Source organism: Dermacentor andersoni, chromosome 1 (genome assembly GCF_023375885.2).
Source record: "Dermacentor andersoni chromosome 1, qqDerAnde1_hic_scaffold, whole genome shotgun sequence".
Taxonomy (NCBI): Eukaryota; Metazoa; Arthropoda; class Arachnida; order Ixodida; family Ixodidae; genus Dermacentor; species Dermacentor andersoni.
Window position 1 is genome coordinate 31,802,321 of NC_092814.1, and position 16,431 is coordinate 31,818,751.

Here is a 16,431-nt window from a genome sequence, read left to right on the forward strand (position 1 = left end):
GCAGTTTTCACACGAAGCGGCGATGTTATTTAGATCAGTCTGTAGAATTTCCTGGTCCTTATCATCACGAATCTCACTATACAGTACACAGCCATCGGCGTATAGGTGAACTGAAGATAACATACAACCAGGCAAGTTGTTAATGCTTATTAGAGAAAGTAATGGACCTAAAACAGAGCCCTGCGTAACTCCTGAAGTTACGTTAGTTAAGGGCGAATCGTTCAAGTGGTCGAGCCAAGTAAGTATTGTACATAATTGTCAAGGTTCAAAGAGGAAACTCTCTGCATCAGCAACACATGAGACACCGTATCAAAAGCCTTCGAGAAGTCTAGAAAGGCGCAGTCGAATTGTTGTCGATAGTGTAGAGTGCAAGCGGTGAGTGAAAAGAAATCAGAAGAAAACGAACGCCTGGAGCCGTGTTGTGATGACGTAAAGAAATAATTTAATTTTAAAGAATTAAATACTGTACACTGTACACTGTACAATATGTGCTCCATCAGCTTGCAAGGGATACTTGTTAGCGAAATGGCTCGATAATTTAATGGAGAATGTTTTGTGGAAACAGGAACCACCTTTCCAATCTTCCAATCAAAAGGAAGGATACCATGATCAAGCGACTGCTGGAAGAATTCAGCAAAAAACAAAAATGAGTAATGGTTAGTCCGTTTTAGAAATTTAGAGTTGATACTATCAGTTCCACAAGACGAAGAAAGCCTTAGCGAGTCTATTAAATAATATTCCATTAAATATTCCAGAGTGTTCGATCAAGATAGGGGACATCAAAGGATAACCATCATGTGATACATTTTTAACACAATCAACTCGACATGAAAAAAAAATTATCTAAAAAAGAACATTGTTAAACACTGAGGCGCATTCTTCGGGTGGTATAGGTTCATTTTCAGAAATATTAAGAGAAATAATACTGGTTTCCGTCACATTTACGCTTCTCCGAAACGCTTTAGGACTACCTATAGTAAAAGGGCTGGGAGAGGGTTAGTAGCGTAATAATCTTTGGCATGACAGAGTGCTACGCAGTACTCGGTTGCAACGTTTCGATATACTTCCTAGGGGTTTTCTGTTCTTCGTAACTTTGTTGAATAACACAAACGCTCTTTTTTATTGGAAAGACGCTTTAGCTCTTTGGTAAACCAAGGTGACGCTTTATTGCACTGAATGCGTCTCAGAGGAACGTAAGCAGTGATAAGCTGCCCGACTTTATTACGAAATAAAACCCAGTTTTCTTCGACATTCCGTGAATCAAAATCAATGACGTATACGTCAAGATATGTGCACAGTTTCTGATTAACAATATCAAAATTAGCTTTTTTGTAGTCGCGGATAAATTTCTTTTGTTTAGTGTGACGGGAAAAGGACATGTTAATGTCATAATGAAGCAGCGAATGGTCGCTAAAACCAGGCGAGTACGTAAGTGTTAAGATGAGATGTGGGTGTGTAGGCAAAATAAGGTCTAATGTACTAGATGTACCTGCGGCGATTCTGGTTAGCTTAGTTTCCATCTGTATGAAATTAAAGCACGCACACATGTCTAAGAAATCCTGACAGTGCGACGAGAATGGGTTAAGCAATGGAAGTCCATCCGACCACGTGATGTTCGGATAGTTATAGTCGCCTAAAAGAATGATTGGTGAGGAAGGTATTCATTTGTCGAGGAGCAACCCTACCTAGCAAATGCGTCGCGTGTGTTGGGCCAGCAGCTGACGGCGGCTTTCTGTTGCGCCGTGGATGAGAATCTAACCCATCCTTTTTCTTTGCCCACAACCGTAATGGCCTTGGCGACGGCTGTAATGATCCTGCTGACCGAAGGCTGCGACAGTGCAATCGCTTCTTCATTCCCGACGCACTGTTGAAAGCTCCCGGTGGCAAAAAACCGCAGCGCGCACAGCACTTTCATCGTAGTGTCGACACCACGAAATCTTTGAGGTCCGACATCTTCTTCCAGCTCATCGCAAAGACGTCGCACTATGTCTTTGGAGAGCCTAAAATGCCTTCGAAACTCTTCTTCGGCCATGCCGAACGCGTCGCGCCGTTGCCTCTCGTCGCGTCGTTGTCTTTCGGCGCTCGCCAGCAGCACAACCAAAGGAGCCGCCATTGCCGTCTCTGTCTCGTCTCGTGTAGGCGCCGGCTCGTCAGCTGGCGCGAGACTAGCCGGCAGCCACGGTTGCCCTAGCAACCCTCGACATCATGCTCGCCACTGCGCGCGACCCTCGAGCGAACCACTTCTCCACGGTTCCTCTCGTAGCAGGAAACCGGCTCCTTTCCAGATGATTGACAACCTGTGTGACGTCAACAAAATTTGTCGTCCCGCCCACCAGGGATGACGACAACGAAGCGCCGACCAATGGCAACAGCCAGACCGAACCGGTTCCAAAGCGAACCGCTACAGAATATGGCCCCAGTCCAACACGACTGCTTGAGAGAGTGTGTCGAGCATCCGCACAACAGCGGTTTATAAACACTCGGTCCCCCCCTTGATTCCAAGGGGACGGAAACGTTCGTCCAGTCATTGTAAACACGCTGCCTCTCTCCGGGACGGCTTACACACACACAGGTTCACGGTCCGGTCCGGAACCGACGTCACACGGACTTCGTAGAGCTCGGAGCTGACCCCCGCAGCGCGACCGGGTAGCCATTCTCCTGCGTCTTGGTCGGCGCATGGGAAGGGGTCCCCGACGACGTTCCTGCGGCAACTCCCCCGCTCGCGACCGACCCGGTTGGCGGTGTCGCGTTGCGGCACAAAGCCTGCTTCGTCGAACTCATTCAGTCACAACGGCGACGAGGCTAGAGCGTAACGGTGGCGTTCCTTGAAAGTTGACGCCCCCGTCGTCGCAACTGGCTGGCAACACTTGCACCTCAGCTGGGCCGTTCTTAACAGCGCCTCCATGGCCCGGAAAGTCTCGACTGTCCAGCGCTGATAACCGTTGGGCAGGAAGAGAACGGCTGGTGGCCAGGGGGTGATGTCTTGACTCGCAGTAACCACTTGTGTAATGATGTCACCGCCCCAAAACATCCAACAAGGACAGGCAACTGCAAAATGAACCCCACAACACGGCTCTGCGCCGAGATGACGTACAATGGCTCTCACTTTAGACCCGCTATGCTTCAAAGAAAACATGAGTGCAGAAACAAGAAATGCTGCATTTCGCTATTCCAATTTTTGAAGCCATTTCGTGCTGACAAATTCAGCAATCATGGAGGGAATCCTGCTAAATGAGAGGGGATTTTCTTTAACAAAATTAACACTAGTAACCCTAAAATTTAGGTGGGATCCTCAAACGCAGAATTCAAATTATCCTGCTCAAACCATCCGCGTTGCTATGCAACTTTCCCTTCTTATATCTAACGGAGAAGCTGTACTCTTGGAGAGTGAGGCTCCATCGGAGCAAGCGGACATTTTTATGTGACATTTGATTGAGCCACGTCAGAGGACAGTGGTCGGTCTCGAAGATGAACTTCGCTCCGTACAAGTAACACGACAACTTCTGGGCGGCCCAAACTAAACAAGCGCATTCCTTCTCTGAAGCGCTCTAGGCTTCCTCTCTGACATTTAGTTTACGGCTGGCATAGAGGATAGGATGCTCCTCGTTATCGTCGCCGACCTGACTAAGTACCACGCCCATACCTCTGTCGCTTGCGTCGCATTGAACTATCAATTCCTTTGTGTAGTCTGGCGCGCGAAGCACAGGACGAGAAACCAATAGCGCTTTCAAACTTTGGAAAGCGTTCTCTTTGTCCTTATCCCAGTGTACGCTACTTATCCCAGCCTCCGTTAATGGACTTGCCATTTGCGAGTAATCCGGAATGTACCGTTGATAGTACCCCACAAGTCCCAAAAATGAACGAAGGTCTGTTTTCGTGCGCGGCTGAGAAAATTCTCCAATCGTAGCTATTTTCAGCTCGGCCGGCCGTCTCGTGCCCTGGCCGACAATATGGCCCAGATAAGTTACCTGCGAACACCCAAATCTACACTTTTCCGCTTTCATAGTTAAGCCGGCTTCCCTCAACCGTGAGAACACCTGTTTGAGGTGCGATACATGCTGTTCCCAGCTGTCCGAAAAAATTGCTACATCATCAAGATATGGCAATGCGAACTCCTGCAAGTCTTTTAGGACAATATCTATCAACTTAGAGAAGCTAAACGGCGCGTTCTTCAGCCCGAAGCTGAGTGCGAGAGGGCGAAAAGTGCCTACAGGTGAGATGAATGCGGCATAGCGGCTGGCACTTTCTGAAAGGGGAACCTGCCATGCAGTACCCCCGCACGAGATCTATAGTTGAAATGTATTTCGCAGCGCTAACTCTTTCAATTCGTTCCTCAATGTTGGGTATCGGGTACAGCTGATACCTAGTGATGGAATTTAACTTCCTGTAGTCAACACACGGACGAGGGTCCTTGTTAAGGGTTTCTACCAGTATTAGCGGTGACGTGTAGCCATTCTCAGCGGGCTCAATAACTCCCAACTCTAGCATGCGCTGTATCTCTGCCTCCATAATTTCTCTCTGTCTTGGAGACACCCTGTAAGGCTTTGATCTTACGGGTTCGGTTGATGTCAGCTCTATTTCATGCGTTATTAGTTCGGTTCTACCCGGCCGATCGCTGAAGCTGTCGAGATATTCCCCTAACACCCCTTTTAGCTCATTTAGCTGTTCGGGTCTAAGAGCGTGCGAGCTTACCGAATGTTTTACTACTTCTTCTAGGCCGATTTGAGAGTTGGAGGTCGCCTTATACTCCTTAAACTTGGTACTAGTGCCATCCTGCTCTTTGAGGGTATAGTTAACGACTCCGCTCCGCTCTACATACGGCTTCATCAAATTGCAGTGATACATCCTCACCTCTTTTCTGCGACCGGGCATTTTCAGACCATAGTTAGTATCTGAAAGCTTGTGCAACACTTTAACGGGCCCGTCCCAGTGACCTTCAAGTTTGTTCTTTCTGGAAGGTTTGAGGATCATTACCTGGTCTCCGGCGTTAAACGTACGAAGCCTCGCGTTCTTGTCGTAATAGAATTTGGCGTTCTTTTGAGCTACTCCCATGTTCTTTTCGACTATAGTTCTTGGGTTGCGCTTAGCCGTTTCAGCAGATTTAGCACGTATTCAACCACTGTTGGACTCTCCCCTTTTTCCTCCCACATCTCTCTTAACATTCTCAGTGGAGAACGGAGTGTGCTCCCATACACTAGTTCTGCTGGCGAGAACCCTGTCGCATCGTGTGGAACCGTTCGCAAAGCAAACAAAGTTGCCGGCAGACAGTTCTCCCAGTCCTCCTTGTGCTCGTAACAGAGCGCACGCAAAACTCGCTTAAGCACTGAATGCCACCTCTCTACACTGTTTGACTGAGGGTGACAGACAGAACTGTGTATTAACTTTACCCCGCACTTTTGCAAGAATGTAGAAGTCGTGCGCTCGTGAATACTGACCCTTGATCCGCCTGAATTTCGGCTGGAAACCCAACTCGTGCAAACACTGTCAAAAGCGCGTCTACTACTTCGGTGGAGCTGAGCTCTTTCAGAGGGATTGCTTCTGGAAACTTTGTAGCTGGACACAGCATGGTAAACAAGTACCTATAACCTGATTTTGTTTTTGGTAGAGGCCCTACCGTGTCTATTACAAGTCGTCTGAAAGGCTCTGTTATTAAGGGCGCTACCTTTAGTGGAGCTTTCCATGTCTCTCCTGGTTTACCAGAGCGCTGGCAGGCGTCGCATGATCTTACAAAGTTTTCTACGTCTTTGAAACAGCCAGGCCAGTAGTATTCCATAAGCAATCTTTCCTTTGATTTGTTTATGCCTAGGTGGCCGGACCACTCATTTCCATGACAGAGACTCAAAAGGTCCTCCCTATACTTAGTAGGTACGACTAACTGATCTAAAATCCTACCCTTTCGATCTCTGTAGTGCCGATACAACAATCCTCCTCTCTCATGTATCGTCACGTTGCGCCTAGCAATGCCTTCTTTAGCTGTGTGATGTAATTTAGCTAAGCTCTCATCATTCTTTTGCTCGGCTGCCAGTGACTCTCTATCCACACGTAAGAGCTGATCAAAGTTCTTTGAGGCCGGTGATAATAACGACCCTGTCTCGCTTGCGTTTGCGTCAGCTTGCTCTTCCTGCAGGCTTGAACTTTGACACTCTATAGTGATACGCTCTCATTGAGCTGGTCAGCTGGCAGGCTCTCCTCGACTGATTTTTCGTCCCTCGAGCCTAGCTCGGATTCGGGTATTGAAGTTATCCCCTTTTCTGCTTCCGCTGGAGCAACTTTTGCATTTTCAGCCGAAAGCGACGCGATCTTACGAGCTTGGCCTCGCGTCAATGCCTGTACTATGCCCTCTCCCAGTTTAAGCCCTTTGTCACGCAGTAACTGATTCGAACGATTCGAAAAGATGTAATGGTACTGCAGTGATAAAAATTTGGAAACTGCAGCCTCAGTCTCTAGCTCCCCGAATGGTCCACTGATTTTGACTTTGGCCATGGGCAGACAGACGCTGTGTTCTTCCACAACCTGTTTGATCTTTGCTACTTCTCCGGTGAAGTCATCTGTATACCGTCACGTAAGACGGATGGACAATGTCCATCGTGGCGGCACTGTCTCTTAGCGCTCGGCATGGTTTGCCATTAACTTGCAGGTCGTGAAGATATGGACTTAAAAGTTCCATATTCTCGTCTTTTTCCTCCACGTAGGAGAAAACTACGCTAGGCTTCCCGCAGTTTACAGCTATATGTCCCAGTTTGTGGCATTTATAACAGCGAATAGGTCTAAAAAATTCGAATTTTCTTTTCTTTTTGTGCAGTTTCTCCGTCAAGTTTCTCCTCGCTCTTTTCTGCCGGCTTTTCCTCCACGTCTACAGGCTCCGATCGTCTAGTCTGCGAACCCTTTTTGAACGGAAATGGTTTCCGCGGTCCATTTCGACCGTCCCAGTTTCCGTCCTCTGCGTTCAACTTTCTACGCGTTGCGTACTCTTCGGCAAATTCAGCCGCCCTTTCCACAGTGTTTACATTCCCTCTGTCTTGCACCCACAGTTTCACAGCTTGGGGGATGCTTTTGTAAAACTGCTCTAGACACATGCATTCAATGATCATGTCTCGGCTGTCGTACGCTTCCGCGCTTTTCAGCCACTCGACTACGTTGGCCTTTAAGCCGTATGCAAACTCCGGATACCCCTCGCTATCTTTCTTGCCTGTGCTCCTAAACCTTTGCCGAAAAGCTTCGGCTGAAAGGCGGTATTTCGTCAGGAGACTAGCCTTGACTTTCGCATAATCATATGCATCCTGTGTACTCAGTCTGGCGATTACTTCCGCTGCCTCACACGGCAACATAGATAGCAACCGCTGTGGCCATGTACTCGGGCCGAAGTTCATCTTCTCGCAAGTCCTTTCAGAATTGCTTAGGAACAAGCCTATGTCGGTCCCGACCTCAAATGGCTTTAATAGCCGGTCCATGCGGTATGATTCTGCTCACTTGATCGTCCCAGAGCCCCTTCACATCCTTGAGACAACTCCAAACGTTTGCTTTCAAGTTCCAGTTGCATTTTTCTTAACTCGCGATCTTTATCGCGTTCCTCTATCTCTCGTTTTTCTCTGTCCCGTTCTTCTCTTTCTCTTTCCCGTTTCTCTCTCTTTTTTAGAAGTTCCAATCCCATTTCAATTTCTTCCTCACTGGCCTGTTCGGAAATTAGCTCCAATAATTCCGATTAGCATTTCCTTGCGTACATCTAGGCCCAGTTCCTCACCAACAATTAACAATTAAAATTCGTCTCTCAGCAGTGTCCTTAACTCCATTATTGCTGCTTTACTGCCTTGATCCTGCTCTCTAAATCTAGCTAGGAAAACACAACCTAGCTAACACTCAACAATCTAGCTTCCCTAGTGTTCTAAACAGAACAACCACAAACTCAAGCCTAGAGAGTCAAAGCAAGAACCAAGCACTCACCGCAGACACAGCACCACGTCGCAAAGTTCATCTCACCGCTATCAGCCAGTTGTCAGGATTGGGGGCTCGATCCCATCGCTCGTAACCCGTTGTCAATATTGGAGTCCGGCATGAATTAGAAGGTAGCTGGCCCATGCCGTCGTCCAACTTATCCACGCTGAGGACGTTGATGAAGGGAAGGACTGCTTCTCATCGAGAACGAGGAATATGGGTTTATTTACAGTATTTACATGCAGTTCATCAGTCTAGCATGACTGCGACATAAAGTACGTCAGTCTAACATGACTGCTTGAGAGAGTACATCAGTCTAACGAGACTGCTTGAGAGAGTGTGTCGAGCGTCCGCACAACAGCGGTTTATAAACACTCGGTCCCCCCCTTGATTCCAAGGGGACGGAAACGTTCGTCCAGTCATTGTAAACACGCTGCCTCTCTCCGGGACGGCTTACACACACACACGCACCCACACACACAGAGGTTCACGGTCCGGTCCGGAACCGACGTCACATGGACTTCGTAGAACTCGGAGCTGACCCTCGCAGTGCGACCGGCTAGCCATTGTCCTGCGTCTTGGTCGGCGCGTGGGAAGGGGTTCCCGAGGACGTTTCCGCGGCAACTCCCCCGCTCGCGGCCGACCCGGTTGGCGGTGTCGTGTTGCAGCACAAAGCCTGCTTCGTAGAATTCATTCAGTCACAACGGCGACGAGGCTAGAGCGTAACGGTGGCGTTCCTTGAAAGTTGACGCCGCCGTCGTCGCAACTGGCTGGCATCACTTGCACCTCAGCTGGGCCGTTCTTAACACGGCACGCTCCCCGGGAATGACGTCACTCTCACCGGTTCTCTCCTCCGGCTGCCCCTCACTCGGCACTCCGGGAAGCGACGGGGGCGTGTCCGCGAGGGGGATTTAGAAAGCGATTTCCGCCCCTTATATTAACAAAAAGAAGAAAGAGATTGCAGAACCGTAAATTAATAGGTCTGTTCTTCCCAATCCCAGCAAGTCATGGAATTTGAAAACCGTTTCAGCTTCCCTTTAATGGCATAATAGCATTGCAAACCCTGCCCCACGCTACCAAGCGTTGCTTAAAATTTTTTATGCGCGAGAAATGGCGCCCATAGTTTTCCCCGTTAATTGTACAACGTGTACTAATATAAAAATAAGCACTAAATTTGTTCTTTAAAGGTGCTAATGTTCCCGCGCTAAGAAGGAAAGAATGAAGAAAGAAGCTACATCTACGATATTTCGCGACACGAGTTGTGTTGCGAAATACGCTTCTATGTTGGACGACTGGTGTTACGATCGGCCAGCGGGAGTAAGTGACCTTCTAGCCTTTCCCGCCCCACTGCGACGAATCGCTTCGGGAAGCTAACAATGCGTCGCCCTCGGACAGAGCTGCGGCGCTCGCAAGGCGAGACACGTTTGGCGGACACGGTATTGTTTGTTGGTTCACTGTCGCCTTCATGGACCAATGGAAGCAAGAAAACTCCCGGAAAAACGTGTTCTAAGGCGTTCCCTCACGGACTCCAGTAACCGCCACGGAAATTTGACAGACGCTCCACCTAACTGCGGGGTCATCCCAGCAACCAAGACGCGCCAGCTTGAGTCAAGCGTGGCAATCCCCGTCTACAAAGCCTCCCTCCTTTCTGTGTGTTCAGTGAAAAAAGGTGCGGCAGTAATTGTGTGAACCCTCGCCCTCGACGCTATTTCGTTCGACGACTTTGGACGCTCCGATTGGACGAAGGGAGGCGGCAGTTTTCCCTGGCCTAGGGATTTAGGGAGGACAGAGGGGCTATCGACTGCACGCTGGAAAGTCGACTAGAACTATAGCTGAGGCTTAATTTTCTTTCTTAGTATAGTGACCACATAAGTAATACTTTACTACGCATATCCCTGCTTGGAAAACGACGATTCTATTTTGTGCCTTTTCTGGACGCCCTGTAGCGGAAGACGTGCGGGATTCGCCATGCACGATTGCGTTGCGGATAACGCCTAGCGCTGGGCAGTTCCCGCCGTAACAAGCTGCCTGCTTGCGCAACTTGCATCATGCCCAGTTTGTTGGGACCGAGAGGGTTTAAGCGAAGTTTTTCGGCTCCTCGGTGTACTTCGCTTCAGTTATGCTAGACTGATGACATGTAACGTTCTCCACTATTCACGTAGATATTAGAGAGCTTTAGCCCAAACGTTTTGGGGCCCCAAAGAAATAGCGTTGAAGCCACTGCGCATGCGCGACACGCAAACTGCGTTTGGGTTGTGCATCGGGCACGCTATTTCGCTGGTTTAGCGGGAGCCCCAAAAGTTGCCCCAAATGATTTGCGTAAGCGAACATGGCAGCACCCATCGAAGCGGCGGCTCTAACCTAACACCAAACTTGACTCGATTCGTGGTAATGCGTGAAGTTCGCAAGCTAGGAGAAGTGACTGCGGTTATCGCTTTCTCTCAACTATAGCGTGTGTTATGAAGATTGATTCATTAGACGCCGCTGATTCCGAATTCGATTGTGGATATTATGGCTCGTAGGCCTAAGACGGCTTAGCTTGGCTGATGAAGGCACGCAAAGTTGGTTACTCAAAACTAAGTGCAACAAATTCTTTGCTGCTTACAGAATAACCTCTAAATTGTTATTAAATGTGAGAACACGAAAGTCAAAATTACTATTCTTATCATAAAGTGGTATATTTTATTTAATTATTTCTAATAGCTTTTCTTTGACGCCGTAGTGGCGCTGTCAGCGCAAGACGCTATCCGCAAACGCAAAGCCCTATTCTAAAGCCCTCTACTCCTGCGTGCCCAATGCTAACACCCGCAAAGCTCTTTGGGGCCCCAAACTATTGGGGCCCCTATTCTAAAACTCTCTATTGTAAATAAACCCGGTACTCCTCGTTGTCGTTGAGAGCATGTTCCTCCCTTCAACAACGTCCTTAGCATGGATGAGTCGGACGACGGCATGGGCGGGAGAGTTGCTCCGCACTTTGAACATTTAAGTGTACCTTGCACTCTAAGAAGAGATTACACCCTTTGGCGTGCCCCTTCTGCCACACAACAATAATCGTCATCTGCCTTGATGCGTTTCCTTTCGTTATCGCTGCGAGCCCGGAACTTTCCGGTAACGAACGGCACGCGCGTTATCAGAAGGGGCACTCCAAAGGGTGTAAACTGTTCTATGCTGATAACGCGCGTGCCGTTCGTTACCGGAAAGTTCCAGGCTCGCAGCGATAACGAAAGGAAACGCATCAAGGCAGATGACGATTATCGTTGTGTGGCAGAAGGGGCACGCCAAAGGGTGTAATCTCTTCTTAGAGTGTGCAGTCTACATAGAAATAATTCTTGTACCTTTCTGTGTTGAGTGTACCGGTTTGCGATTTCATGACGATTACTGCCTCATACGTGTCTCGTCTGAGGCTGGTATGGTTTGTCTCGTGGTTTTTCAAGTGCCTTTCTTTCTGGGTGTAATCTTTAAGAGGAAGCTTTAGCTCGGGTGCTCCTATATAGATACATGTAAAAGGAGAATTCGTTTTTCTCGGCAACCACTGCACCAAATTTGATGAGGTTTGTTGCATTTAAAAGAAAAACCTAAAATCTAGTGATGTTGGTATCAAATTTTCGATTTATTTAGGTCGTCAATTTAAAAAAAAATAGGCAAAAATTTAACATTTCAAAAATACGAAACTATCAAGTTTACAACTCGGTAACTCATCAATTTAACATGATATCGCAATTCTGTGAATTGCATTTAACAGTACATGTAAAGTGGGAAAAACTAATTTGTTACACATGAATCTCAAATCATTTACTAATATGGAAATACAGCTTTTACAGAACCCTTGTACACAACGTAACAAATTCACGTAACATGTAAATTGACATAAAGAATTTGTCCGCTTTAAATTATCTAACGGATGCCGTTTACAGAACCGTGATATCCCTTCTTGAAGCGAAGTTATTAATTTGTAAACTTCATCCTCCCATTTCTTTCGAACTTTCGAATTTTTGAAAATTCTTTTAACAGAATTCAGGCCCTAAATAGAGATTCCGCTCCCAACAGTCACTAGGATTTAACTTTCTCTCAAATCCAACCAATTTCATCAGAATAGGTCCAGGGGTTATTTCAGAAAAACGTTCTTGCGTTTTACATGTATTTGAATAGGCCTTGCGTGATGGCCTTGAAGAAAAAAGAAAACGTGGCGTCTAGTCGAGCGATGCAAAAAGAAAACGTGGCCGTCTTCCTGCGAGAGGTGGTTGAAGAGGAACGAGCGGCGCGCGCAGACAGAAAAAAGAAGGAAAATTATGCAGATCCCACGCACTGTGGGAATCTATGCAAGCGAAACTTTCTGTGTTGTTTGCTTTGACTGACGGTAGTTAACGGTGATGTTGACGGCGAATGTTTCATTTTTTCAACATTTTGTCCAACACGAGAGTAAGGAGTTGATGTTAAACAATACCTTGCGTGCATCACTGCTGCTTGTCTGCGTAGTACATAAAGCACGGAGGGAGAGGTGTTTGCTTGAGGCATTGTTGTGCGCCATATTTTATAACTTCTGATAGGGTTGAGTATTGTCATTGCCTCACACGCACATCGCATCGTGGCAGAAGCATTAAACTTGAATTGGGTTATGGGGCTGTACGTGCCAAACCCACAATCGGATTATGAGGCAGGCCGTAGTGGCGGATTCCTGATTAATTTTGGCAATGTGGTGTTCCTCAACGTGTCCCTAAATCTAAGTGCTCGGACATTTTATATTTCGCCCCCGCCGAAATGCGGCTGCCGCGGTCTGAATCAAACCCGCGACGTCGAGCAATGTCATAGCCGCAAAGCTACCGCGGCGTGCACAGAAGTGTTGATTTGACGTGTAACCACTTCCGCAGTGTCGCCTAGACCGTACGAGAGAGAGAGAGCGTGATTGTGAAGAGAAAGAGGCGTTTTAATTGCGGCTCTGTTTTGCACGCCCAGCGTAAGTTGTCCGCTTGACATATTTGCATGGTGTTTATCTTTCAGAAATAGCAGAAACGCACCGTACCGTACCTTGAACTTAAGTTCATCCACTTTCCCCGCAACCGCTTTCGTGTCTATAGTAGTAGCGTTTCCTTGCCTTCTCACGTCACCACTTATGCCTCCCCCCCCCCCCCCCCCCTTGTTGTATTTGTAAGAGAACTGGGAGCGAAGAGTGGCAAGGCTGTTATTTGAGAGGTTTAGCGTGTCCGGTAATCGGGTAAACGCTGGCGGGGACGTTGGGGTGGTGGCGTAATTAAACGTGAGCGTCCTGCATGGTGCAGCTACCTGGTGGCTCAGAGCTCAAACAGACAAAAACAGTTAATATTGCCTTAATGAAGTGTATTCTACTTCGCTGCTGGCGTAAATTTTCGGCACTGCCAAAAATTGCACCATCGCAGTAAAGTAAAATACACTTGGTTTGCGTTTACCCGAATACCGGACAAGCTAAACCTCTCTATTATCGTTCTGTGACTGCGTCGGTTATACCCCTCCTCCGCCTCCTCTCCTCCCTCCTCTATTCTGTTGTTTCTAGCTTCCCTGTGGACTTGCACCTTAGTAGCAAGGTAAGCGCTTGCGGGAGGTCACGGATCTCGCGGATAATTACAGCTGTGGCGCCGCCTAGGGAGTTCCAGAGGACATTGTGCACATTCAACGCTGTGCGGTCCAAACAGCGCTTGTGGTATCGTCTTCTCCTCTCGTGTCCCTTCTACGTTTTGCGCTGTTAGCACCAGTGTCCAAACGAGTTTCTCGCGTCTCTTCACTGCCACGGTCCCGAACCACCCCCCGACGCGGCGTGCCAGACAGCAGCAGCAGCAGTGGGAAAGTGGCGAAAAAAGCTCCACTTTAAAACATTTAAAACAGGTGTTGCATCGCTGACGCCACCCGGCGGCGGCGGTGGTTGTGGCGACAGTGGACTGCGGAGTGAGAGAGCTGGCGATGGAGGACGCTCGCCCGGGGCCTAGCGTATTGCGATGTAGGCCTCGGAATTACTACGTCCGAGGGTGCTGGCCAAGAGATAAACGAGTTGCGACGTGCGATGCGGCGGGAGCAAGGTGTTCGACCGCGAGCGCTGCTTTCCCTTGCTAAGAGGATGCATCGTAATTGTGTTCGGCTTGTGTTACACATTGGAACACTTACTGGCGACAAGCATGCTGCACCTTTAGGTAGTGCATGAAGTGCTCGCTTGTGTCGTTGAGGAAGTCGACCTTAAGCACCACACGTGTACGAACCACTGCGGCTCGCTATGTATTGCAAGAAGTTTGACCCCTTCGATCGTATAACTTAATTCATTACCAAGGGTGCAGCAGGCTGTCGCCTTCGCGTATTACAGGAGTGTAACATGCTGCCGAACTTTTTCCCCCGGTATTGGCGCCAGCTCGAAGATTTTTCTTCCTTGTTCGGGTGTTTGGAGTCGTTGCTGTTAACCGATGCGTGTACGCTGATTCTATCGTTCATGTACAATTTTTGTGTCGAGTAATGCCCTCGTTGCTTTTCGGACTTGGATGCCGATTGTTTCCCCCTTGCTTTGTTTGGCCTTATAGTGTCATGCAGGGAGCAGTGTGACTGCCTCGGCGGTTCTGTAATTCTTACTCTTTTATTCATTGCTATTAGTTATCCGACTATTCACGTGAGAGATTTGATTTATTTAAGTTTAGCGTTTTTTAAGCCAATGCTCAGCTTACCCGTCATCTTATACAGTAAAGCCTAGGATCTTGATAAATGTTTTTATGGCTATGGGGTCATTGCTACAGGTTTAACTGGCCGAGATTTCATGCGTCCTTCCGTCTTTCATTTAATACAAGCGTGTGTTGCATTTTCCTAGGAGAACATTGCAGACCGATACATTAACGCGTTATACCACCACGTATGCATAGTTGAATATTCATTCAGTGTTCGCCGGAGTTGCTGCGTGTAGACTACAATTTAACGTCGTCGACATATGTAGGTTAAACTTCAAATGTATACTTTTGTAAACTTTCTTTGACGTGAAGCGTTCCGTTTGTTTGTTTAAATTTTTACGTCGCATCCTATGCGACCATATATAGATAGCTCTACGGACCGTCGCTCCGTTGAAGCGGTATATTCTAACGCGATCGATCAGCATTGCGGCCCAGAGAAATACACACGCATCCGGCGTTGCACTAGCGAGCTAAATTGGAGCCAAAAACAGTCACAAAAGGCTGTATTAAAGGCCCAGCTTTTCGATACGGCTGCGCCACAAGTCGAAACTGAAAGGTCTACAAAAAAAAAAAAGTGTTGTACATCGCGCATTGTCTTGAAGTGTGGGGTGTCGCGTTGTTTCCGTTCTTTTCTTTTTTTCTCTCTCTCTCTGTCTCCCCAGCGCATCTGCCCAGATGTGACGGTGTTCGCGAGTGTTTTCTCTCGCTTGCGCAGGAGGCCCTCGAGGCAGCGGAGCGCATGCGCGCTGGGTGCAGCGACAGGACTAAGCTGGACGAGTGCATCGCCGCGCTGCCGTCGCGCCTCGAGGAAGGCTGCAGCAACATAGAGGCCCAGCTGCAGCGGTTTTGTGCCAATGAAACCTGGAAAATTGACGACATCGGTATCCTGGCGCATCTTTCCAAGTCGCGGAGCAAGATCTAACGGCTTATTGCCACTCCCACAACTAGAGAAACGATAACAAAAAGAAAGAAATCCAAGCTGAAATTTCCCACCGAAAAAAAAAAAAAATTGTAGTTAAAGACAAGCCATGAACGGAATAAATTGGGCATACACGAACAATCACGCTTCGAGAAGTGAGCTCTTGAGTTATGCTGCTCTTCATAACTTCCTAGGGCACGCGACTCAGAGCAAAAGGAAGATTGCATTGATGGTTGGGTTGTATCCCTTGGTGGTGCAAATTCAATGTTAAAGAAACTACAAATTATGTAGTTAATGTTGTTCTATGTAGTCTATAGTTTCGACGATTCGTATGGAAGGGCTTGTGTTCAAAGTGCTTGTTGTTTCACCTATAGACGTAGGAGAGAAAAATGTAATTCATAGACCAATGACGGTACCGCCACTTCTTGTCTCACTGTGTGCCGGCATGTGCGCCGCGAAGTAAGATATTGTTTGCTGCTGTGTGCCTACTCTGCGCGGAGGAAGATCGTCGGAGCAGCAATTTTATTTTTTCCTAATGACAAGCAGCAGGGCGTCAAACGGACTTGTCAGGGTAGAAATTGCCGAAGCGGGGGAATATAGCACGATCAAGAATTTAGCTATTACTGAAAGTCCGCCAGCCTCGCTATTTTTGGCACAGGATATTTGTGCCTATGTCCGAGACTTCCTGACGAAAGTAATGTCATCGTAAGATGGCACCCATTTGAGTCCGTGAGAAAGATGCGACAAACTTAATGGTTCTCCGCACTATCTTGCGAGTGAAGTGTGGCATCAGCCAGTGCTTGTGATGTTACATTGAGATTTCGGCTTCGCAGTGTGTACGTATAGCCCGGCCCTCCTAAATAGGTCGATCCTCGTTTTTTTTTTTTTTTTTTTTCCTATGGGCAC

General features: G+C 47.8%; 1 protein-coding gene across 1 annotated transcript in view; it reads left to right on the forward strand.

Moving 5' to 3' along the window:
* The window catches only part of LOC126543830 (uncharacterized), a 33,211-nt gene extending 17,545 nt beyond the window's left edge, over positions 1-15,666 (forward strand). Inside the window, exon 5 of the mRNA XM_055061293.1 lies at positions 15,322-15,666. Coding sequence (XP_054917268.1) covers positions 15,322-15,528 — 207 coding nt within the window. The 3' untranslated portion in view covers positions 15,529-15,666. The remainder of the gene's footprint in view (positions 1-15,321) is intronic.
* The last annotated feature ends 765 nt before the right edge of the window (positions 15,667-16,431 follow it).